General features: G+C 43.6%; 1 protein-coding gene across 1 annotated transcript in view; it reads left to right on the top strand.

Moving 5' to 3' along the window:
* The window catches only part of LOC141147928 (transmembrane protease serine 9-like), a 73,520-nt gene that overhangs the window by 7,326 nt on the left and 39,887 nt on the right, over nt 1–26,307 (top strand). Inside the window, exons 2-5 of the mRNA XM_073635087.1 lie at nt 1,282–1,477; nt 5,683–5,958; nt 10,638–10,791; nt 12,807–13,277. Of these exons, the coding sequence (XP_073491188.1) occupies nt 1,282–1,477; nt 5,683–5,958; nt 10,638–10,791; nt 12,807–13,277 (1,097 nt within the window). The remainder of the gene's footprint in view (nt 1–1,281; nt 1,478–5,682; nt 5,959–10,637; nt 10,792–12,806; nt 13,278–26,307) is intronic.

Raw genomic sequence — 26,307 nt, 5'->3', positions numbered from 1 at the left:
GTGGACAATCCGAGCTTCATGTGGGCTTCACCGGACCTTCAGCGGACTTTTCCAGTCGCAAATCTGACGGACTTTAGATTTGGAACTTGCTTCAAATCTTTATGTCGTAACTCCGCCGGACCCAGAAATCCACTCGTCTGTATGGTAGTCCGACGGACAAAAAAATGACGCTAGGGCAGCTATTGGCTACTGGCTATCAACTTCCTTATTTTAATCCGGTGTACGTCATCACGTACAAATCCGTCGGACTTTGGTGTGATCGTGTGTAGGCAGGTCCGTTCGTTAAAAAGTCCATCGGAAGTCCGTCAAAAGTCTGTCGAAAGTCCGCTGGAAAGTCTGTCGGACCAGTTCGGTCAAAAAGTCTGCCCGTGTGTAGCGGCCTTAGAAACCCTTTCAAAATTTGGGGAATTTAAACATTCTCAGTTTAGCTCATTCCTGTTCCAACATGACTGCGCACCAGTGCACAAAGCAAGGTTCATAAAGACATGGATGAGCGAGTTTGGGGTGGAGGAACTTGACGGGTCTGCACAGAGTTCTGACCTCAACCCGATAGAACACCTTTGGGATGGATTAGAGTGGAGACTGCAAGCCAGGCCTTCTCATCCAACATCAGTGCCTGACCTCACAAATGCGCTTCTGGAAGAATGGTCAAACATTCCCATAGACACACTCCTAAACCTTGTGGACGGCCTTCCCAGTCGAGTTGAAGCTGTTATAGCTGCAAAGGGTTGGCCAACTCAATATTGAACCCTACGGACTAAGACTGGGATGCCATTAAAGTTCATGTGCGTGTAAGGCGGGGTTCACACCTATGCGAATTGGATGCGGGTTTCCCGCATCCAATTCGCATAACAGGAGAATGTGACCGGCTCTCTATGAAGATAGTTCACATATCTCCGGGGGCTGTGGCGTTTCTGTGCGATCTGCGGCCGGTTTAGGTGTGAACCGAGCCGCAAGGCAGGTGTCCCAATACTCTTTGTAATATATAGTGTATAGATCTGTATAATCTGTATATATAATTCAGAAATTGTTGCATAAACACACACACATTAAAACATTACAAGTGATGAAAGCTGTTAGTGTTGAAGATATAGTATGTAGTAGAGGGGTGTCATCAAAATCTCTTGTGCCAGAAACAAAAATGGCAATTTTTAGCCTCTGTAGGCCAACATACTAATAAATATGGTTTGCTTTCTTTTTGTATATTATGTACAATGTATTTATATTGTTGTTAAAGCTAAATAAATTCAAATTACATTTTTTTTTCTTTGCTTATGTCAGTCCACAAGGCTTTTGGTGCTCCAGATTCTTCAGTGTGCGGTTCCCCGTCGGTGTCCAGTCGGATAGTTGGCGGTACGGATGCGTTGGATGGGGAATGGCCCTGGCAGGTCAGCCTGAACTATTTAGGATCCCATAGATGTGGGGGCTCCCTGATCTCACCAGAGTGGGTTCTGACTGCAGCACATTGCATTATAAAGTGAGTATGACATATTACTTTTATAAACCAAATCTTCCATCAAGCTCCAATAATTCAGTTTTTGAATAAAAGTTTTCTTATAGTGTTTATCTTTATAAAGTGTCCAATTTAAAATTGTCTATAGAAACGAACATTCCCCTGGGAACAGGACTTTAAAGGCACGATATACAATTGTTGTAGAGTAGATACAAATACTTTTATTGAACATATATAATTAAAAACATAGGCACCACAAGATGATACATTCCATGTCTATGTTTTTAATTATATTGTCTATGTTCAATAAAAGTATTTTTATCTACTCTACTACAATTGTATATCGTGCCTTTAAAGTCCCGTTCCCAGGGGAATGTTCGTTTCCTTATACCTTTAGGGATGTGGCACAATATGGATGTCAATATTGACCATTGATTGGTTTACGCCACCCAAAAACCCCAGTATTAATGGTATTATCGGGCTTCTCGTTCAGCTGTTGGATTCGATAGATGGAGATGAAGAGTAGCCTATAAAATACCCTAAACCCATAGTTCACCACTTATTGTGTTAAGTGTTGTGATATTACAAACCAGGAGCACACTTGGAACATCATGAAGGGTGCTTTGAACTTTTCTTCTGCCTGAAACTAAGCAAGGTCCAGGTCTACAGGACATCAGGAAGGCGTCCTACCACCATTATAAATGGACCACTGTCACATTATGTAGACTGGAAGTCTCCGTGATGTTGAACTTTCAGCCTGAGCCACGGCTCATTTATGACAGTGTAGCTCTGCATGCATTAAAGTGATAGTAAAGTCTTGTTTTCTTTTTTTTTTGTTTTTTTTTAAATAATAAACATGTTACACTAAAGCCCCACGATCAGACACACGATCAGATTTTCCGACGGGAAATATGTGATTACAGGCTGTTGGCGGAAAATCCGACCGTGTTTACGCTCTATCAGACAATTGTTGGCCAACTTTCCATGGACAAATGTTGGATGGCTGGTTTATAAATTTTCCGTGGACAAATGTGTGTTGTCGGACTTTCCGATCGTGTGTACACAAGTCCGTCGGACAAAAGTCCAAAGTACAAACACGCATGCTCGGAAGCAGAAGCGATCGGTCTTGTAAACTAGCATTCGTAATGGAGAACTAACATTCGTGACGTGGCAAATTATAAGATCTGGAAATGCAGTGCAACAATTCTCTTCTTCTTTAATAGGATAATAATGAAGCTGCTTTACTGGTGATACTGATGGAGTTGTTGCAAACAAATTTTCAAGGGCTTTTTTTTTCTAGTGATATCAAGAATAATATTATTATGCATTCTATGCATCCAAAAATAAAGAAAATATACCAAATGAAATCATTATTCAACTAAAAAATAAAAATGTCAAAGCAATAACTCCAAGGCCAATAATAAATAACATGTTATCTCCTCCGATTCCGCAACATGGCTGATTGATGAACGGCCGTTCAGAAACAAACTAAAAAGCACGAAATGAAAAGCGCGAAAAGAAAAGTGCGAATCAACACTCACCAAACTTCTACTAACAAAAAATTAGCAGAAGGAGCCAAAAGGGTGGTGCTAAAGAGCTGAAAAACAACGTAGTACGTCACTACGTTCGTATTTGTTGGCCAACAATTGTGTGGCCGTGTGTATGCAAGACAAGTTTGGGCCAACGCCCTTCGGACAAAATCCCACGGTTTTGTTGGCCAACAATCGCGTGTAGGAGGCGTTATCTGCTGTGTGTAATAGTGTTGCACAGAGCAGCCTGGATCCTAATCTTCTTGGGTTCCATGCCAGCGCTTCTGGCTCCTCTCTCCTGCTGGGTGCCCCCACAGCAAGGGAGGCGTGCTCCCGACCTGCGGCTCAGTGTGTCTATTGTGAATGTGCCATATTCACACATTGAGCCGCAGCTGGGCCCCACCCCCTCTGTCTCCTGATTGCCTCACTGGCTGTGTTTGGCTCCCGCTGCTGCCAAAAGCCAATTGGGAGTGTCAGTCCCTGGAGAGACGAGGCTCTCATGGACATCGCAGGATCTGGAGGGGGCTTAGGTAAGTATTAGGGGGTCTGGGAGGGGGGGTGGCTGTGCAGAAGGTTTTTTACATGAAAGTGAAAAACCTTATGCCTTTACAACCACTTTAAGTACTGATGTGGGAATCAGGCATTTTACCAATTCTTATGCCCCGTACACACGGTCGGACTTTGTTCGGACATTCTGACAACAAAATCCTAGTATTTTTTCCGACGGATGTTGGCTCAAACTTGTCTTGCATACACACGGTCACACAAAGTTGTCGGAAAATCCGATCGTTCTGAACGCGGTGACGTAAAACACGTACGTCGGGACTATAAACGGGGCAGTGGCCAATAGCTTTCATCTCTTTATTTATTCTGAGCATGCGTGGCACTTTGTCCGTCGGATTTGTGTACACACGGTCGGAATTTCCGACAACACGCTCCGATCGGACATTTTCCATCGGAAAATCCGACCGTGTGTACGGGGCATAACATCTGTCCTTCATCCAGCATTATGCTGCCTCCTCACCACCTGTTTTAATCCCTAAAAGCTCACACCACCATGCCACAATCATTTGATTGCAGGTTGATTGTGACGTGGCCCCATTCAGTCCTGTACATGGTGGAGGCTGATTTGATGAGAGGACTCTCCCTTACACTTCCTGCCCTGTTCCCAGGGTATGGCAGGGTAGAACAGGACACAGAGTGGCATGGGCAATTTTGGAAAGTCTTGGCCAGAAGAAGATCTGGATCATGCAACATGCCGGATGTCATCACGGGAACTTGCAAATACAGAAGTCAGAATCGTGGTCAGGTGAGTAGAAGTTGGCAACAATTAAGTGCGGAGATGCAGATTCCGGAGATAAGAGCATAAACCAAACCTAAATGATAAATGAGATGGAAAGTTAGATAGCAGGTCAGAGGTCAGGACCCACGGGCACGGTCACAGAGTACGCGGCAGGCCAGTGCACGACGATATATGCCAGCACAATGGCACGGCTGCTCAAATTGGCGTACAGGTACGTCCCCTTTAAGACGAGGCATTATGGGCGCGCGCACGCTGCTGGCGGGGCCCGCGCTCCTGTAATGCCACGACATAAAGGGGACGTACCTGTACGCCAATTTGTGCAGCTGTGCCATTGTGCCAGCGTATATTGTCGTGCACTGGTCAGCAAGCTGTTTAAAGTGTTTTAAATAGGCCACTGGGCACCAAAGTCAGTGCTAATGTGCTCACTAAGGCCGCTTTCATACTGGGGCAGGAGGGGCATCGGCGGTAAAGCGCCACTAATAATAGTCGTTTTAGCGGCGGTATTCAGCCACTAGTGGGGGCGGTTTTACCCCCCGCTAGCGGCTGAGAAAGGGTTAAAAAAGACCGCAAAGCGCCTCTGCAGAGGCGTTTTGCCAGCGATATAGCGGCGCTGCCCCATTGATTTCAATGGGCAGGAGCAGTGAAGGAGCGGTGTATACACCGCTCTTTCACCGCTCCAAAGATGCTGCTAGCAGGACTTTTTTTTCCGTCCTGCCAGTGCACCACTCCAGTGTGAAAGCCCTCGGGGCTTTCACGTTGGAGACAAAGCAGCGGCTGTTTCGGGTCGGTTTGCAGGCGCTTTTTTTAGTGCAATGTCTTATGGACACTCGCATGTGCCTCAGTGCACAAACATGAACGCACACACGTCCCTGATCCTGTGCACCAATCTACAGGCTGTTTTATGTGCAGATCCTTGAGCACGATCATGTACTTGGCTTTCCTGACACGTTCACTTGAAATTGTCATGTTTGGAGGGAGGCACTGTCAACCGAAAATAAAAGGGGATATACAGTAATTCCTGCCATGCTGCAAAGCACCATAGCCCTGTAGCCGATATATAATAAGTGTCCCCACCAAAACTTAGTCTGCAGTATGAAAACACAACAGGACTACCAAAACAAAAATGATGAAAGAGTCCAAATCCCTTTAATAGTTCACAATCATTACATACAATTGCATTCCAAGATATCAAAAGAGATTACTATGAGTTATAATGACTGACGTTCCTATCTACAGTATATTTATAATAGTGGCCTTGTGGACATACAGGCCATTTATAAAAACAAATTATGAATAGGTTGTCCCATTCAATAGAATCTTTCATTGTGATGATAACGCACTGCACTGCGGCAAATGGTTCCTCAGTTACACTTTTTTTTAATGTTTTCTTTCTACAGTCCTGTCAGCCCATCGGATTATAAAGTGTATTTGGGTCTGCACCAGCTGGGTGTGATTGGCCCTCGTGCAGTTATTGCCAATGTAAGGACTATCTTCATCAACAGGAATTATTTAAACACTGGAGACATTGGAGACATCGCCCTGGTACAGTTGGCCTCACCTGTTACCTATACTCAGTACATCATGCCAATCTGTCTGCCATCTTCCACCACCACCTTCCCCTGTGGTACGGAGTGCTGGGTGACCGGCTGGGGTACAAAATCTTATGGAGGTGAGTCCATAAAATGGTAAATACAAGTGATTTCACTCATTTTCCACACCAAGGATCCGGACCTGTCACTTGCATTCAATACATCACAGCAGTTAGGGATGGTTGAATCTGCCAAAAATAGCTGAAATTCACAAAAATGGAACCTAACAGCAAATCCCATTGAATCCCATCGCCTATTAGCCATTTTCAAGGCCACTAGGCAAGCTATTGTCAAAAAAAGGCATGGGTAGGTGGACACTGCCATGGGGGCATAAAACAAGGCAAAAGAAGCCTTAAAAGTATCCTACAGCAGGCAGAGGGCTCTTTTAAAGAAACTTCAAGGGCAATATGAAAAAAAAAAAAAAACCCAATCCTTTAACCACTTAAGGACTGGAAGGATTTGCCCCTTTAATGACCAGGCAATTTTTTGCGAAACGACACTGCTTCGCTTTAACTGACAACTTGCGCGGTCATGCGACGTTGTACCCAATCAAAATTAATGTCCTTTTTTCCCCCCAAATAGAGCTTTCTATAGGTGGTATTTGATCACCTCTGCAGTTTTTATTTTTTGCGCTATAAACAAAAAAAGTACCAACGTGTATTCTTCTACATATTTTTAGGTAAAAAAAAAAAAACACAATAAGTGTGTATTGATTGGTTTGCGTAAGAGTTATAGCGTAATAGCTTTATGATTTTTTTTTTTTTTTTACTAGTAATGACTGCGATCTGCGATTTTTAGTGGGACTGCGACATTGCGGCAGACAGATCAGACACTTTTGACACTTTTTTGGGACCAGTGACATTTATAAAAAAAATGCACTGATTACTAAAAAATGCACTGATTACTGTGTATGTCACTGGCAGAGAAGGGGTGAACACTAGGGGGCGATCAAGGGGTTAAATGTGTTCCCTGTGTGTGTTTCTAACTGTGGGGGGGATGGAACTGACTGGAGGAGGAGACATATCGCTGTTCCTAATCACTAGGAACAGCAGATCTGTCTCTCCTCCACTGTCAGAACGGGAATCTGTGTGTTTACTTACACACATCCCCATTCTGGCTCTCGAGCCCAGAATCGCAGGTGGCCGGCAGACATCGGCTGGTCGGCAAGTGGTTAAATTACATGCTTTGAAGATTATTTTAACTCCTTCACGCCAAATTAACACTTAATACTGTATGTGCGGCCCCACTGCACTGGGATCTTTTCCGCGGGGGCGCATATATATATGCATATCTCCCTTTGTGCTAGGAGCACACCGCACAGAACGCTCCCAGTACAGAGACCGGGGGCTCATCGAGAACCCCGGCTCCCGTACTAATTATCAGGACCTGGATCTCCCGATTCCAGGTCACCTGATCGCTGTGAAAGCCTCTCATTGGTCACTGTGAAGCCCACCCCTGTGTTTTTTTCTTTATGTGAATAGAGAAAGAAAAAAAAAGTATTTGTAAAAAAAAAGTATAAATAAATAATAAAAAAATAAAAGAAAGAATAAAGAAAATACCCAGATCAAGGTTTGATCTAGGTCAGTGCCAAGGTTAGTGTTTGGGTCAAGTAAGGGCCAAAGGTCAGGGTCAGTATATTTTGGGCAGGATTTTTTTTTGTAAATAGCATCAGTGTCAATCAGTGTCAGGGTGTTTTAGGTAGCACAGAAAAAAAAAAGCAAAAAGCAAAACATGCACTATTGCTTCTGGGCTGTACTGCGGGTACAAACATCAAATAACATACACATACCGTATGTGGTATTATTGTGATCGTCAGAAGCAGGACAATTTATTTTGGGTTGTTCTTTGGTGGTAGGTTATGGTAGTAACAAGAAATATACAGCTACATTAAAAAAAGAAAAGAAAAAAGACACTATTAGCCTTACCCCGCACAGATATTTTCCAGCTCACAGGACTACAATTTAAGTGCCAGCAGACTGAGAAAAAACAATACTAGAGTCAGTCAACTATGCCGTTAACGCATTACACACCAAAACAGCTGTCATCACATGTTTTATTGGAAGCACAAACCATCCAAAATAACCACTTTACCAAGACTTACCATTAAAGTGCCACCCATCAGTGCCCATAAGTGATGCTAATCAGTGCCCACCAGTGCCACCTATCAGTGCCCATCAGTACTGCTAATCAGTGCCCACCAGTGCTACCTATCAGTGTCCATCAGTGCCACTTATCAGTGCTGCCTACCAGTGCCCATCAGTGCCAACTATTAATGCCCATCAGTGCCACCTATCAGAGCCACCTCTCAATGCCCTTCAGTGGTGCCTATCAATGCCCATCAGGGCCGCTTATCAGTGGCACCTCCCAGTGCCCCTCAATGCCACCTATCAGTGCCCATCAGTGTCACCTCATCAGTGTCTATTGGTGCAGCCCATCTGTGCAGCCTATCAGTGCCCATCAGTGAAGGAGTAAAAAATAACTTATTTGCAAGATGTTATAACAAACTATGAAAATATTTTTTTTTTCAAAATTATCAATATTTTTTGTTTGTTTAGCAAAAAAATAAAAAATCCAGGGGTGATTAAATACCCCCAAAAGAAAGCACTATTTGTGTGAAAAAAAATGATAAAAATTTCATTTGAGTACAGTGTTGCATAACCACGCAATTGTCATTCAAAGTGTGACAGCGCTGAAAGTTGAAAATTGGCCTGGGCAGGAAGGGGGTGAAAGTGCCCGGTATTGAAGTGGTTAATATAGAAAACAAAAATGATGCAGAAAAATATTTGCAGAAAAAAAAGATAATACACTAATTAGATACAATAGTACAACAGCAAAACAAAAGATACAATAGTGAGTCAAAAGAGTCTGTGGCTCCATTCACACCATGGCGTTCCACCCTAGCCTGTCCATATACCACCCTAGCCTGTCCATATACCACCCTAGCCTGTCCATATACCACCCTAGCCTGTCCATATACCACCCTAGCCTGTCCATATACCACCCTAGCCTCTCCACATACCTGTGGAACATGGCTGGCGTGAGAAAGCGAGCCAGTGCCACCACAGCTGAAGAACTAGGTGGAGAGGCACCACAAAAGTGTCAGGTGTCAGGGGCAGAGCCGGAAAGGGGGGGGGTAGTGCCGGCAAAATGTGGTTTCGCCTAGGGTGTCAAATATCCTTGCACCAGCCCTGCCGGCAATGGCACTGTCCCAATCAGTGCGACAACGACTTTGCTGTGCTGTATCAAATTCCAAGTAGTTCCTGCACTACTTTTGGCTACTTCGGGTGCGACTTCAATAGAAATCTGTGCATGAACCCGCACAGATGTCTTTGAAGTCACCCCCAAAGTCAGACTGAAATGCGGCTTTGAAATTGTGTGAGTTCAGATGAAGTTGCACAATTTCAAAGCCATGTTCAGTGTGAACGAGGGCTTAAAGTCAAAGCTTAAGACCCCTTTCACGCTGGGGCGCTTTGCAGGCACTACAGAGCTAAAAATAGTGCCTGCAAAGTGCCCTGAAAGAGCCGCTCCTCACACTCCAGTGTGAAAGGAGTGTGAGGACTTTCACACTGGAGCGGTGTGCTGGCAGGACAGTAAAAAAAGTCCTGCTAGCAGCATCGTTTGAGCAGTGAAGGAACGGTGTGTACACCGCTCCTTCACCGCTCCTGCCCATTGAAATGAATGGGGCAGCGCGGCTATACCGCCGGCATAGTGCTGCTGCAGCAGCGCTTTGCGGTGGTTTTAACCCTTTCTCAGCTGCTAGCAGGGGGGTAAAACCACCCCGCTAGCGGCCGAATACCGCCGCTAAAACGACGGCAAAGTGGCGCTAATAATAGCGCCATTTTACCGCCGGCGCCCGCACCACCCCAGTGTGAAAGGGCTCTAATTGAACAAGCTGAAGTTAGAAGCTGATTGATTACTATGCACAGCTGCACCAGATTCTGTGTACAGCAGTTTTACTAAATCTCCCCCATTGTGTGTGTGTTTACAGTGGACCACATTGTCAGCGGACGCCGGACAGGTGGATTCGCTTTAACATATCAAAACCTAAAGTCCCTCTCAGATGACCCATTGGCTGCATAGCAAGCCAAAAGCATTAGTGCATACTGTGCAAACTTGGACAGCCAATAGTCCATGGGTTTCTCTCTTCTGAGAATAAACCCAGGTCCCTGACCCGGCCCTTGTAGCAAACGTGCACAGGTCCTCATTGAAGGAACACCGCTGTTAATATGGCCAATTTTGAGATCCAGTGCAAGTGGGTGTCACAGGTGAGGTGAATCATTTCTGCCAGGTTAGCTATGGCCAGGTATGGCTGCCTAAAGTGTCTACAAGTCCTGGACTGAAGAAGGACCTCTTGGAAGCCATGGTACTTCATGGTGAACCACTGCACAACCAGATTGAGGACACACGCAAGGCAAGGTGCCTGTCTCATTTTTTTTTTGCCAGGGGAAGGATGGCCAGCAGGTTGGTGCCTTTGTCAGGCATGCCTGGCTGTAGATGATGTGAGGTCGGCTGCGTCTCCCACCCACACAACTTGACATCTAAAGTATGGGTTGTCAAGTGAGAATCAATTAGAGTGATTAATGCTCAAATGATCCCTGTAACTGCCAATTCCAATTACAACATTGTTACACTACAGCAGCCTTGCTGGTTCTTATGACAAATCTTCCTAGATTTCAGCATTAAAGGTGATCTATCTATGTATAGCCTTGCTAAGAATGATTTTCTTATTATCTTCTTCTTTTCTATGTTTCATCACCAGGGAGGCCACCTTTAAATGGGACCCTCCAGGAGGTCATGACTCCTCTAATAGACCACATTACATGTCAAAGAATGTATTTCAATGGGGGAAGTAATGAAAACATCCAGTATGAAAAGATTTGTGCCGGCTACATGGATGGGCAAAAAGATTCCTGCCAGGTGGGTGACACCAAGAACATTCCAGCATGGCTCACTTAGATCTGACCAAAATGTTATTTTTTAATTAGTGTAACACTACCCCCACAGGAGCCACTGGTAATTTGGGTCCTCTGCTCTTGTCTAGCCCTATGTGAGGCCGCACACTCCCTGACACCACCAGTATACCTTTCTGTAAACCTCAGCAGGCTCACAAGAATTAAACTGTATTGGCAGGTTAAGCTCATAAAAACAGAGGACATTGGCACATTAACCGCTTCAGCCCCGGAAGATTTTACCCCCTTCCTGACCAGAGCACTTTTTACAATTTGGCACTGCGTCGCTTTAACTGACAATTGCACGGTTGTGCGACGTTGTACCCAAACAAAATTGACGTCCCTTTTTTCCCACAAATAGAGCTTTCTTTTGATGGTATTTTATCACCTCTGCGGTTTTTATTTTTTGCACTATCAATTTTGAAAAAAAAAACAATATTTTTTACTTTTTGCTATAATAAATATCCACAATTTGTTTTTTTATAACAAATTTATTCAACAGTTTAGGCCAATATGGATTCTTCTACATATTTTTGGTAAAAAAAAATTGCAATAAACGTATATTGATTAGTTTGCGCAAAAGTTATAGCATCTACAAACTAGGGGATAGATTTATGGCATTTTTATTTTAATTTTTTCCTAGTAATGGCAGCGATCTGCAATTTTTATTGGGGTTGCAACATTGCGGCGGACAGATCGGACACTTTTGACAGATTTTTGGGACCATTGACAGCATTCAGAGCTATAAAAATGCACTGATTACTGTGCAAATGTCACTGGCAGGGAAGGGGTTAACACTAGGGAGCGATCAAGGGGTTATATGTGTTCCCTCATTAGTGTTTCATACTGTATGGAGATAGGACTGACTGGGGGAGGAGACATATCGTTGATCCTACTTAGTAGGAACAAACGATATGTCTCCTCTCACAGAACAGGGATTTGTGTGTTTACACACACAAATCCCCGTGCTGGCGCTCGTGCGCGCAATTGTGGGTAGCCGGTGGCGATCGCGCCCATTGACCATGCACATTGGGACTCGCTCCATGCAGCGGGTGTGCGCACATGCCCCCTAGCGACTCCTAAAGGGTACGGGGTTTCGCCCAGCTGTGCCATTCTGACGCAGTAAATTGACGTGAGCTGGTCGGGAACCGGTTAAAGTCAACCAGCGTGAACACACTAATGACTGTATGATTAACTTCACAGGTTCACTTATAGAGGTTTCAAACTCCCCAAGGGCATAAACAGTAGCTCTCTGTATGAGATAAATCACCCCAAGTGACTAAACAAGAGTAACAACATAGATCAACTACTGTATGCTATTTGGGAGCTCTCAAACAAAGGGGGCTAAGTTTGGGCCTGCAAGATAAAGATTTAAAGGTAAATACAGATCTGCCCTCAGGACAGAGTGGTCTGAGTAAAGCCCCGTACACAGGGGCAGAATGTCGGGAGACATTTGCCGGTACAAAAAATACTGGCCGACATTCTGCCTGTGTGTATGTCGGTCTGTCCAACAGGAGCCGGCTTCTGTTGGATATGCATGCTGGAAAACCAGCAGCCTACCGACTCCTAATCAGTGCCCTTAGCCAATGGCAGAGAGCACTGATCGGAGTGTGCTGGGGAGGTGGTTGTCCCCCTGTCAGAACACAACCGCTCAGCAGGAGAGATCGCTGGACTAACCTTTTTTTTCGTGCAACATTCTGTTCATAAATCGATATATTTAGCTTTATTGCTATTTGAATATTGTGCCACCATCCTTGGATGTACTCAATGTGTCAATCTTTGTTATATTTAAAAAAATAATAAACAAATTTGATGAGAAAATAAATGATAGAAGCTGATTGGTTGCCATGCAAAACTCTTGCAGATTCTGCCAGGTCTTAATAAATTCCCTTTCTACATACAGTACTTAGTTTTTAAACATTTTGTTGAATTATTCTAAACAGATAGATGTTAATACAGCTGATGATTATCAATATCTTACAGGGTGACTCAGGAGGACCTCTGGTGTGTAAGGTCCAGGGCGTATGGTACCAGGTTGGAATTGTGAGCTGGGGAATAGGCTGCGCGTACCCCAACTTTCCCGGGGTGTACACGCTGGTGACAGCCTACCAAGCCTGGATCAGCACCCACCTGCAAGTTACATTCAAGGATGTAGCAAATATCCCTACACCAACAAAGACATGTGGAGGAAACCTCATCAACACAGAGCACACCAGCTCCACAACACAAGGAAGAAGTACTGCCTGCACGACCACCAATGTTCCTGTTCCTCTACCAACACCAAGCACTGCCTCTACCAACACCAAATTTCCTGGACCAAGCAATGTCTATACCAACACCAAGGTTCCTGGACCAAGCAATGCCTCTACCAACACCAAGGTTCCTGAGCAAAAAACTACATCTGAAGGAAGCTCCATCACATCCAGCCTTTCACACCATCGCTGGATGATCCTGGTCACAACTATTCTTCTGCTCACATTAATCTAACCAAATACTGCCATCTCATCTGAACTAGACAATTGGTTTACTAATAGAGATGAGCTCCCACTTGGATCCAAACACGTTGGGACTGAAATTTGTTTGATTGTGCATTTTTCCTAAAGCCAAACTTTTAGCTCGCTTGACAGGTACCCGAATGTCGAAAAATAGCATTTTTTTTTCTTCCAATACTATATATGCCAGCTTCCTCTGTTAATGCTTGTTAAGGAAACAGTGGGCGGTGGTACCCTTAGCAACCAGTAACAAAACCCAGTCCCATTCATTTGTTGGCCAGAAATCTCTGGCCATGTAAACAATTGGCCACGGATAGCACTGACATACTGTAACTGAACACAAAAATGGGCACGAGGCAATATTTGGTCAACAACATCATTGGATATACCCCCCATAATTTGTTTACATTTAACAGCAGAGACCTGGATGTGCTATAAGCCGCAAATGTAATGACAGAATCCACTAATTCGTAGGCATCACTCTTGATTGATGAGGATCTGCATCACTGGATGACATGATGGATGGTGGATTTACATCATAGCACTATTTTTTATTAAACTTTAGTCTTTATTTACACTGTACACTTTTTTGGAAAGAGTAGGGACACTATTTACCTCGTTCACATAGGGGAGGGCAGTATCCTGGGTTCGCCTTTTTTTCAAAGGTGACTTCCAGATTCCCGATAAGTCCCAAGTCCACAGACCCCCCACAACCACCAGGTCAGATTTGTGGGAAAAAGGGCCTTGTTCTCATCAACATCTTTATTAAGGTGCATGCCCACTTATCCCCATTTCCTTTCCTGATAAGCTACATGCTTGAATAAGGGTCCAGTGTTAAACTTGTGGGGGCCTCATGCTTTTTTTTTTTTTTCTTGATTTTTGCATGGGGTCCCCCTTAAAATTCCTGAGCTAGGTAAAAAAATCACTTTACAAAGTGAGCATGCTCTGTTCCTTTAAACAAAATATACATATACTTAAACAAACTAAATAAAGTGAGTGAGTGATGAAACCACATGCCGTGTAATATCAGTGTAATCAGCCCAAAAATCTTCAAATATCTTCAGTATGTGCATCCACTATCCAAATGAGCTCTTAAAATATATTCTAAACTAGACATGTGCACTGACAAAAAAAATTTTTGTTTTTGAATTTTCCAATTTCCAAAATTTTCCAATTTCCAAAATTTCGAATTTCTGAATTTCGAATTTATGAATTTTCAAATTTACGAATAATCGAATTTCCGGAAATTCAAAAGCTCAGAAATTCGAAATTTCTGAAATTTAGAATTTTCCAATTTCCGAAATTTCGAATTTCCGAATTCTGAATTTCTCGAGATTTAGAATTTCCGGAATTTCGAAAATTCAGAAATTTGAAAATTCGGAAATTCAAAAGTCGAAATTCAAAATCTTCAGAAATTCAAAAATTTCAAAATTTCAAAATGTAAAATTCATTAAAAACTAATTTGGAACTAAACTAATTGTACAGCACACCCTGGAAATAGAGCACACTGGGGAGGTGAAGAGGATTGTCATGTTTTGATTGATTCTCCTTATAATTGCTGTATGAGCGCCATATATCTGTTTTTAATTTTAAGTTTTATCATAGCTCTGTGAGTGATACACAGAAGGTGCAGGCTTGCTGTTTGTATACAAACATTTATACTGTATATATGGAGACTGGGCCACAGGGCAGTATTCCAACATAATAACGACCCCAAACACACCTCCAAGACGACCACTGCCTTGCTAAAGAAGCTGAGGGTAAAGGTGATGGAGACTGTGAGGGGTGTACTCACTTTTGTGAGATACTGTATATATGTATGTGTAGCGGTTGGTTACCACTAGTTGCTAACGTCTACCAAATCATCCTGCTGCCAGACCCCCATCTATCACATCTGAGACAATGAGCAGTCATTTGGGTAGTTTTGTTGCGTTTATTGCGGGATACAACTTGGTCGGGGTAAAGGAAGATATGGGATGCCCATAGCACTTATTGAATTGTCATCACATTGATAGAACATTGATCAACAGCTTTAGCTCTGAAAATGATGCATCTCTAACATTCACATTCCTCTGCACTCACTCCTGCAGATTATCACTCCTCTAGATTCCTCTCTTCTTGTACAAATCCTCCACTGCAAAACTGTTAGATTCCTGTTGCTTCAAATCCAGTAAGACAAGAAGGGATCACTATGAATAACCACAGTTTGCTAGCTGTACTTTGTTACTGTAATAAAGTCTCTGAATGGTGTTGCTTGAGCAAATCAATAAGCCAGAGGCATTCAATACCTCTCCCAGGTGGCTCAGGGAAATTGGTAGCTACACAGTAGTCTTGGAAGGTATTACCTGAGTGCTTTACCATGCCAGAGATACTCAGTACCTATCCCTGATTAGCACACGGTAATAAGCGGACTACTGTTCCCAGCCAGTCCATAACTGCAAACGCTGCGTTCCCCGGCCACAGCCTTCTACACTACTCTCAACAAGTCTCCTTTTGCTTCTTTCACACTGACCTTCTCCATATGGCAAGTTCTGTGTTCCCCGGTCACAGAACTTTGTTCTACTCTCCTCAGTCCTACTGTTGCTTCTCCTTCACGACCTCCTCCAAAGTGCAAGTCCTGTGTTCCCCGGTCACAGCTGCTTGACACCAACTACATGGTTAAGATCTTTATCCAGGAATACATCCTGGCAGCTCCTCCATCCCTCCTCTGCACTCGGCACTTCCCCCCACGTGGGGACGCCCTGCAACAGCTACCTACAACTCCATTCTCCTTTTCCTGCACCGTCAGAACTCCCTTGGCAGCATGTGACCCCAGCTTATATGGGAGGCCCTACCCCCTGCCAATACCGAATGGTAATTGGTCAGAGCTCCTCACATGAGCTGCCTGCCACTCAAACCTCAGGTCCAACCTCTGTTCCAGAACAATCTTCCTGAAAGCAGGGGAGGCGCCTCTGAGGCAGGTGGTGACACCCACCACTACACTAAACACTCCCAATCTCAAAACAAACAGGCCTAACCTAAAGCACAGGCCTGTCTAAATTTGCCTACACTGATATCTTAAACCCAGAAAAATCCTATTGTAGGCCCTACCTTATGGTAGAGGGTGCTACATATATATGTATGTATGTATGTATGTATGTATGTATATATATATATGTATATATGAATATACTGTGTATATTGTGTGTATATATATATATATATATATATATATATATATATATATATATTGTACTGTATATTGTATGATTTACACACTCTTATAAATAAATGCAAGCCTATATTTTAAAATGTATTAACACATGGACAGTTGCAGGGTGTCAGTAGGGCAGTGGACGGTGTCAGTAGGGCAGTGGACGGTGTCAGTAGAGCCGTGGGCAGTGTCAGCTAGTAGAGCAGTGGACATGTTAGTAGGGCAGAGATTGGTGTCAGTCAGTAGAGCAGTGGATGGTGTCCGTAGGGCAGAGGATGATGTCAGTAGTTTTTTTTTAATAATTATATTTTTTACAATTTTTTTTTACATTACTTCTTATTATTTTTTTACAGTGATTTTAGGAGTCATGTTGGGGGAAATATCAGGGGTCCAAACAGACCCCCTGATATCTCACTTTTGGCTCAGGCAGCATGGGAAATCTGTGCTGCACAGGGTGATTAGGGTGTGCCCAGGCACACCAGGCACACCCTGTGTGCACGCCTATGCTCCTAACGCACATAGTGAGAAGCTCACAGTGTGCAGGGAAATCAAAGAAAGCTAATTCAGTCGAGGAAAGGATCCTATACTACTGTGCCACGCTGAAGTGAAGGCCGGAGTTAAACTTTAACCACTTGCCGACCCGCACACAGTAAATATACTACAAGCGGGCAGCACAGCCAGGCATTGCCATGCACCTGTACATCACAGTGTACTTCCCTGGTTCAGCAGCATACATGTGTGCGCCCGCTACTGACCCGTGCTGTGATTGGACACAAACACACAGAACTTTGTGAACACAGAACAGCGATCTGGCAGCACACATTACACATTGTTAGGCACACAGTTAACCCCCTGATTGCCCCTTGATGTTAACCCCTTCCTAGTAAGTGTCAGTTACAACATTATCATTGATCACTGTATTAGTGTTACTAACAATGTCAATGTCAGTTAGTGACCCTCCCAGCCAGCATTAGTAAGAGCCAGATTGCCCGCCACCCTGTCAGAGTCCCACTATAAGTCGCTGATTACCACCATTACTGGTATAGCATGTACAGCTGCAAAAATTTCAGTATATGTACCATTGTTTGTGGACACTATAACTTTCACACAAACCAATTAATATAGAGTTTTGTTTACCAAAGACATGTAGCAGAATACACTTTGGCCTAAATTTATGAAGAATTTCTATTTTTTTCATTGTATATGTTTTATAACAAAGTAGAAAATATGGTGGGTTTTCAAAAATGTCAGTCTTTTTTCATTGTTATATGTAGCACCCTCTAGTGTGTGCTATAAGTAGTTCAGTGTGTGTTAGAATTTAGAGTAGGTAACATATAGTTTGGCCCAGAGCTAAGTCTAAGCCATTGAATCTGGGTCGGCGTTCAGTAAAATTTAGTGACTCATCCTGTAAGCCCTCCAGTGCCTCCCCCTAGTTTAGAAGGTTGGATAATCTTCTAGAATTAAGGGGTAGAGGTTAGTAGGAGCTGCTTGAATATTTATTGAGCCTCAGCCAATCTTCATAGGTAGGCTAGTAGGGGGCTAAGTCCACTTCATAAATAGACATGGGCCATGCCAGAAGGGGAGTTGGGTGGCAGATGGAGATTCAGTGTTATGCAGGCTGTCGGTGGCCCTTAGGGGTGCGCCTTTAGTCTGGGTGGGGGATTTCCTGCCTCGGGTGCTCGAAGAATTCTGCCGTAACACATGGGAGGAAGCCCTTCCTGGAGGCCGCCACTGGGTGTGTTATTGGAATCTGGAAGCCCTTGTTAACAATTAGGGTGCTCACGAATAATGCCTCCAATGTGTAGGGGGTACACAGTTTTTCTTTAATAGAAAAAAAACAAAACAATGAGGAGTAACCAGGAAAGAAAAATTATGGTAAGATATAATGTCAGATCAATCTGCTGGCTGAACTTTACTTGGATGGTTTGAAGATCCCATGTGAAGCAGTTCATTAATTCAATTAGTTCATTTATTTATATGTTTGATTTAAATACATTTTATTTACTTACCATTTTTTGCACTGACCACCTTTAAGTGTTTGATTCGTTATATATTGTAATTACTCTCATTGATATTTTTTTTTTTTATTTTAGCACTTTATATTTATTTGATTTTGGAGCTCAACACCAATCTTTGATTATCACTATACATAATTTTGTGGGTAGCGTTTGACCCATAAGGTGGTTGCAGCACCAGATCGATTGCCATACCTTACTCTCTAGCAGCGTGGGAATACTTACTTTACCAGTGTGACAGACCTATCCGGGACAGAGGCTTTTGGAGAGGACTGAATGCAAGCCTCTTGCCTTTCGACTATGGGCCCTGGATTTTAAGGGAACAATACTCTTTGTGAGGTGTATGCCTGGGGACCGTGAACTAATGTTACTTTGGATTCAAGTCCATGTCCCCCCAAAACACAAAACTCTGGGAACCCCGTATGTGCCATATTATAAATAGTGACTGCTACACAATGTTGTGTAATACAGTATATTGTGTGTTGTCTCATGCTGTTGTGTACTGTTTGCTGTGCTAGTTTGGGGTGGGGCTGTATTCCACTGTTCTATTGTGTTTGTCTGCCTTGGTTTACAGGATGTCTATTTCTATGGAGGGAGGGGGGATTCCTCCAGCAGCTCCCCTTCCTGATAAGACTGTGTGCTGATGAGACGTTGGACACACCTGACCTGTGTGTCCATTGTCATTGGACAGTTTGGCCCGCCCGGTTTTCCAAGGGTGGGGGGGAGGTGTTTTGAAGTGGGATCTGTGTGACATGTTTTTCCACTTTTAGGCGATCCCTGAAAACTTTCCTCTTCAGAGAAGCCTATCCTGCCTCTATCTAACAACTGTACTATTTTCTCCATTAGCCCATCCCCCACCGCTATTACCCTTTTGTATAACTTGACCCTCCCTCCTAGATTGTAAGCTCTAACGAGCAGGGCCCTCTGATTCCTGCTGTATTGAATTGTATTGTACTTGTACTGTCTGCCCTCATGTTGTAAAGCGCTGCGTAAACTGTCGGCGCTATATAAATCCTGTATAATAATAATAATAATAATAATAATTTTTGAATAAAGATTCATTCCTGTTTGACCTTCAAGACAGAGCATCTTGTCTCGTATTTGGGGGAGAGTTATTCGTATGGGTTCCTTGTTTGGCTGATTGAAGTGTTCAGTAGCTGCCTTTGTGTTTGGGTATGGAATGTCCTAAATTACTTTAACCCCTTTCATACTAGTCGTTACAACCAGTATAACTGGCCTGCCCCTAAATGAATCGAAATGGGGCCAGTTCCTGCTGAACCGGCCAAATTTCAAACCCCCTATGACCGGCTAAAAAGTGTACTCAGTCCTTTTATCTGGGGGTGACTGTAGGGATTCAAGAGTATTAGATAAGGCTGGTGACATACAGTAGGAGAGAACCACTCTTCTTCTCACAAAGGCTGGGAACCTTGCCAGATGCGATCATTTGTTGAATTTGCCAAAATTACTATCACTCTCTCTTTTTCCGTTGTGACCTTCAAGAGCACTCTCTGTCAAAGGAAAAGAGTCAAAAGAAAAAAACATTTGACTGAAAATGGGAACAAACAAACAAAAATTCTCAGCACTGCCCTTGGTTGCCCAGTGTTAAAGAGGAAGTAAACCCTGGTGGGTTTTACTTCCTCTTTATTTCCCTGCAAAGGGAAAGCATAATGGGCTACTATGCATCCCACAGTTTAGGAGATATTTCCAGCACCTACAGGTAAGCCTTAACCTCTTCAGCCCCGGAAGATTTTACCCCCTTCCTGACCAGAGCCCTTTTTGCGATTCGGCACTGCGTCGTTTTAACTGACAATTGCACGGTCGTATGACGTTGCACCCAAACAAAATTGACGTCCCTTTTTCCCCACAAATAGAGCTTTCTTTTGGTGGTATTTGATCACCTCTGCAGTTTTTATTTTTTGCGCTGTAAACAAAAAAAAGCGACAATTTAAAAAAAAATGCAATATTTTGTACTTTATGCTATAATAAATATACCCATTTTTTTTTTTTAAAGCTAATTTTTTCTCAGTTTAGGCCGATATGTATTCTTCTACATATGTTTGGTAATAAAAATCACAATGAGCGTATATTGATTGGTTTGCGCAAAAGTTATAGCGTCTACCAAATAGGGGATAGATTTATAGCATTTTTATTATTATTATATTTTTTACTAGTAATGGTGGTGATCTGTGATTTTTATCGTGACTGTGACATTATGGCGGACACATCGGACACTTTTGACACATTTTTGGGACCAATGACATTTATACAGCGATCAGTGCTATAAAAATGCACTGATTACTGTATAAATGTCACTGGCAGTGAAGGAGTTAACACTAGGGGTGCGATCAAGGGGTTAATTGTGTACCCTAGTGTGTTCTAACTGAAGGGGGGATGAGACTTGCTAGGGGAAGAGATAGATCGGTGTTCATACCTTGTATGAACAGACGATCTGTCTCTTCTCCCATCAGAGAACCAGGATCTCTGTGTTTACACACAGAGATCCCGGTTCTCACCGTGTCATGTGCGATCGCGGGAGCCCGGCGGTCATGGAGAAGAAGCGATGTAACATGATGGCTATTCGCGCAGCCGACCCATGTTGCCGCAGTACAAATGCGGCGGCTGGTCGGCAAGCGGTTAATATAGGCTTACCTGTAGGTAAAATTGGTTGTACAGTGTGTACAACACCTTTAAATTACCAAAATATAAGTGTATTATATGTACATGTGGCTGTACAAATATACACAAAAGTATCTCTCAGGTTCTTGGTCTGGATAAAATAACAAATCAAAAATTGGTCTAAAATAACTGTGGTCTCCAATGGAAGTTAGGCAATCTGCACAGGGGTCTGGGAATCCACACTGAAACATAAGAAGGGAAGGAATGGTGTAGCTCAGTTTAATGAGTGTAAAACAAGTAAACCCATTAACAGGTTCAACTCACAGGATGACAGAGGTGACAGTCTATGCCCTGATCGGCTATGGTTGAGATCCCACACGGGATTGTGTAGTAGTCCTAGCCGCAGCCAGGGGCTTTGTGAACCAGGAGAGAGGACGCTGTGAACATGAGCAGTCAAAGGCTGGTCAGCACCTGCCAAACCACAAGAAGAACAGACCAAGTGGAATGTGTTTCAGAGGCCAGTCACACCTCCTTCCTTAGGTGATGTCTCCACACATAGCCCATCAGGGCATAGACTGTCACCTCTGTCATCCTGTGAGTTGAACCAGTTAATGATTTTACTTGTTTTATACTCATTAAACTGTGCTACACAATTGGTAGCCTGGCGCCTCTCTCCCCTTCCCTTCTTCCATTTGACTGAGAATGCATCCCATATCAGGACTTGCAGACATCTTAAGTGGGAGAAGAAGTATGCAAAGCAAGCATTGGAGGGAGATGTCATGAGATCAATTACCGGAGTACCCCCTCTGCTGAATATTATTTAGAACAGCCATTTGTTATGGTCTGGGAATTACCTGATTTAGCCTGATGGATACATTTAAGTCTTTAAAATGGAGAACTGGTCTTAGCCCAATTGGGCTTTCTTTACCAAGACAGGCTTTTTGGGTCTGCTATGTAGAAATTAAGTATAATGCCCCGTACACACGGTCGGATTTTCCGATGGACAATGTCCGATCGGAGCGTGTTGTCGGAAATTCCGACCGTGTGTGGGCGCCATCGGACATTTTCCATCGGATTTTCCGACACACAAAGTTGGACAGCAGGAGATAAAATTTTCCGACAACAAAATCCGATCGCGTCAATTCCGACCGTGTGTGGCCTGTTCCGACGCACAAAGTGCCACGCATGCTCAGAAGAAATTCCGACACGGGACAGCTCGTTCTGGTAAACTTAGCGTTCGCAATGGATACAGCACTTTCGTCACGCTGCAATGTAAAAAATGGTTTAATACAGCGCACTCTCTTCTTCTTTATAATGTGACAAGAATTAAGTAGTTTTGCTGCTCATATTCACACACACTTCTCACAAACTTTTATTTGTGTTTTTTTAGTGGGATTCCCTCAATATATTGTTATTAGTTGTCACATCTGACAGTTTTATATTTTTTATTTTTTTTTTATTTTGGATTTTAAGCCTTTTTTTTATTTAATGTTTGGATTTTTTCCAAGGCTGATCTTTGTTCAATGTTATTTTTATTTTTACTCCAGAATATTTGTGGGTGTGTTTTGTGTGTCAAGTTACCCCAACACCATTGATATCTTTTATTATTTAATCTCAAGGAGATTGTTTGTTGTTGGTGTCCCTTGTTCATTTCACATTGTATATTTGAAATGTACCTGAGTCCTCACAAACCAACTGTCCTTTTTGAAGTAAAACACATAGGAGAGTAGAATTCAAAACAAAAATCCTTTATTAAGGGATCAGAACCAAACAAAGAGGAAGGCAACACTGGATCAACAAGAGAAATTAGCGAAGCCTGGGACCCCCACGGCAGACATCAATTCTTCAACATCAAAATTGGTGGCCTGAGGAGTCCATATGTAAGGGAGGGCAGTCTGGTCCGGGATTCACAGAGACTTGGATAGCAGCAGATGACATCTGTGTCCGCAGGCTGTGGTATCACAAGAGGCTGCATTTTTTGGCCCACCAGACTGGATCCAGGGTCCTCACTGTCTGGTCTTCCTTTCACACTTCCTTCCGGGCTGTGGCTGTGCAGTTGGAGATGTGGCAGGAGGAGGAGTAGGACCTGGAGGAGGAGTAGGACCTGCAGGAGGAGGAGGAGGACCATCCCAAAGCTGTGTGTGAGGTGTAATTTGGCCCCTCACACCTTTCGCCAGAGCCTCAGATATGAGGGCCTCACACATGGCTTTTTGGCCCTCCTCCATCCTCTGCATTTTATAGGCAATGAATGCAGCAATGTTCTCCTGCCTGGTGTGTGGTGCTCCCAGGACCTCTGTAGCCCTCCAAAAGAATAAAAAATGATAGCCGCCTCCTCTAGGGCACTCCTCCTACTGCCACTTTCTGATTCCAGGGGGGGTGGAGGGACCTGCAGATCAGCCAGCCGGCTCGGCCCGGCCACCTCCTGGCTGAGACTTCCCTGTGTATGAAAAAGGGACATAGTTGTAATGTTTTGCATCATCAATCACAATCCTTAATTAGTACTCCCAGGCAACTAACATATAGTTCACATCATTGATTGGACAAGCAGAAATATTTAGAGGAATGCTATACCTGGCTCAATCTGGGCTCCTCCACATGTGGCCTGGAAGGCCCAGGTTGGGCGTCAGAAGCCTCACCCGGGGGGGAAGGAAGCGTGGAAGGAAGACTGGAGAGGGATGGCCTGGGTTCAGTCTGGCCTGCCAGAAAGTGCAGCCTGTCGTAGTACAACATCCTGGGGACATAGATGTCACCTGCTGCTCCAGATCTCTGCGAATCAAGGACTTTATTGCGCTCCCTCAGATATGTGCTCCTCAGGCCACCAATGAAAATCTTTAAAAAAGTGATGTCTGCCGTGGGGATCACCTGCTTCACAATTTCACACAATTGCTCCAGTGCTGCCTTCCTCTTTGCTTGGTTCTTGTAATGGGGGTGTTTAATCTCCCACAGACTGGGCAGCTCCCTTAGCATCTCTATGAAGACTGAAATGAAGTCCTTATCTTTCAGTACCATATCCATGTTCACTGCAAGACACAACACAAGACAAAGCCTAATGTCACACAAAACTCTCCTAATCTTGTTACAATATAGGCCTCAATCTAGAAGCAGTATAGGCACAAGTTTGTCTCTTACCTTCGTTCTTACGATCGCCGCGTCCAATGCTCCTTCCTCCGCTCACAGATCAAACGTAATACGCACGCGTGTTACGCTTTATATACACTGCGCATGCGTGCAACTCCACCCGCCCCTGACGTTCTTTCTAGTGTATTCCCCGCCCCTTTTCGTTCGGCGCAGTGGGTGAAGAGCATGATGGCGGACATACAGCAGGTGCGGGCTAATTGTAGCAACGAGGAGGAGGAGGAGGAAAGCCCGGATCCAGGCACGTCCCGATCCAGAAGGAGACGTTTTAAGGCCACAAATATGTCGTTTGGGGAGATGTTGGAGATGGTCGACATCATGAGGAAGTCCGACTATGACGGAAAATATGGGCCTTACCCCAACCCGAACATCCGAAAGGCCAAGATCATGGCGAAAGTGGTCAGGAGTCTAGAGCAGAATTTCGGGGTACGAAGGTCTAAAGATCAGCTCAGGAAGCGGTGGTCGGACCTGAAGTTGAGAGAGCCAGAGCAGTACCAAAAGATCCGGAGAGTGCTGCAAAAAAGTAAGTAGTTGTGCTGTGTTCCTATTCTTTCTGTCTTTATTACGTTCATTCTGCTCCATATGCTTTTATTAGTTGTAACGTTTCAAAAGGTCAACTTTAATGTTCATGGGCACATTATTTGTTCGTATCAAACATTTTTCTTTCGGCCTCTAGAACACCATTGTTTAGGCCATATGCATTTTCACACATTTTTGGATGCCAAATATTTGTTTGTGTAGATGGGTTTGTTACTAGAATGAAATGCAAACTAGATTGTGTGTAAGGAGAGGACACTGAGCAGCTGTTTTCACATCTGGACACTGGAGCACTAGTGTGGGACACAAGAACACCATTTTTATTAGGGGGGGCCACACAGGTGCTCCAGTGTATACTATAGGGGGGGCTACATCTGTGAAGCTTGTACCAAACAGGTAAAGTATTGCAGCTTGACAAAGGGCAATAAAAAATATACATCTTGGAACTCGGCTAAAATAGACAATTGTACCCCACTTCCAAGCAATGTTTCCTATTTCTAGTTCTGCCATCAAATATCTGTGTGCTAAGTATACCATTTTTGTTTTACATAGGGGAGAAAAGACTCGGACACCCCTCATCCCAGGAGACCAGAGACCCCCCCCCTCTGGAAGAAGGGGAAATACCCCCAACCCAAGCGGAGCAGGAGGAAGAAGAAGACATGGTGGAGATTGGCACCACAACAGGTGAGTGTCTGTGACCACAGGCTCAGGTAAAAGAGATGGCTGGTGGCAGATTTTTGAGACCTTTTTTTTTGTTCTTTATCTCTTTTTAGGTGATCGTGATCCAGAACGCTTTACATCTGAAAGTGCCCAGATACTGATCGGGGAGATCATGGGGTGTAATCTCCAATTGCAAAACATCCAGCAACAAATCAGTGATGTTATTAAAAAAAATAATAACATCATTGATGTTTTGGGGCGAATTTAAACCCCACAAAATCACCTGTTTTATCGTACCAAAATGTTTTAAATGTTTAGAAAAGCCAAATTTGGAGGATGCACACAGTGTGCCAACATGTGCTATCTGCCATCACGGGATATCAATGGACGCGTTTTGGGGGTGCAACCCCTTCCTCAATTATAAAGTAGCGATGAGGAAGGGCTTGCTCCCCCAAAACACGTCCCTTGATCCCCCCTGATGGCAGATAGCACATGTTGACATTCGTAAATTGGTGTGCATCTTCCAAATTTGGCTTTTCCAGGGGTGATTTCCCCCCATCTGAACGCTTTTTCAAACCCAGTTCCTAAATACTGATGTCTGATATAGCCTTCAGGTTTTACCTAATGTGTTAAAGTTTTTTGGCTTTCTTGTTGGTTTTACACAGGCCTGTTTTATCTGAAATGGATATTTTGATTTTTCATAATGCTACTGCAAACATTGTTATACAACAAACATGTTGGTTTGTTTTAAAAACCTTTGGGAAATGCACATGTGATTGTGCAGGTATAAAAAAGTGCCTTACTCAAGAATGTGTGGATTATTGTCTCAACACTAC

Source organism: Aquarana catesbeiana, linkage group LG06 (genome assembly GCF_042186555.1).
Source record: "Aquarana catesbeiana isolate 2022-GZ linkage group LG06, ASM4218655v1, whole genome shotgun sequence".
In the NCBI taxonomy this organism is placed as follows: domain Eukaryota; kingdom Metazoa; phylum Chordata; class Amphibia; order Anura; family Ranidae; genus Aquarana; species Aquarana catesbeiana.
The sequence above is the reverse complement of the archived record's forward strand: the minus strand, read 5'-3'. Positions and strand labels throughout refer to the sequence as shown.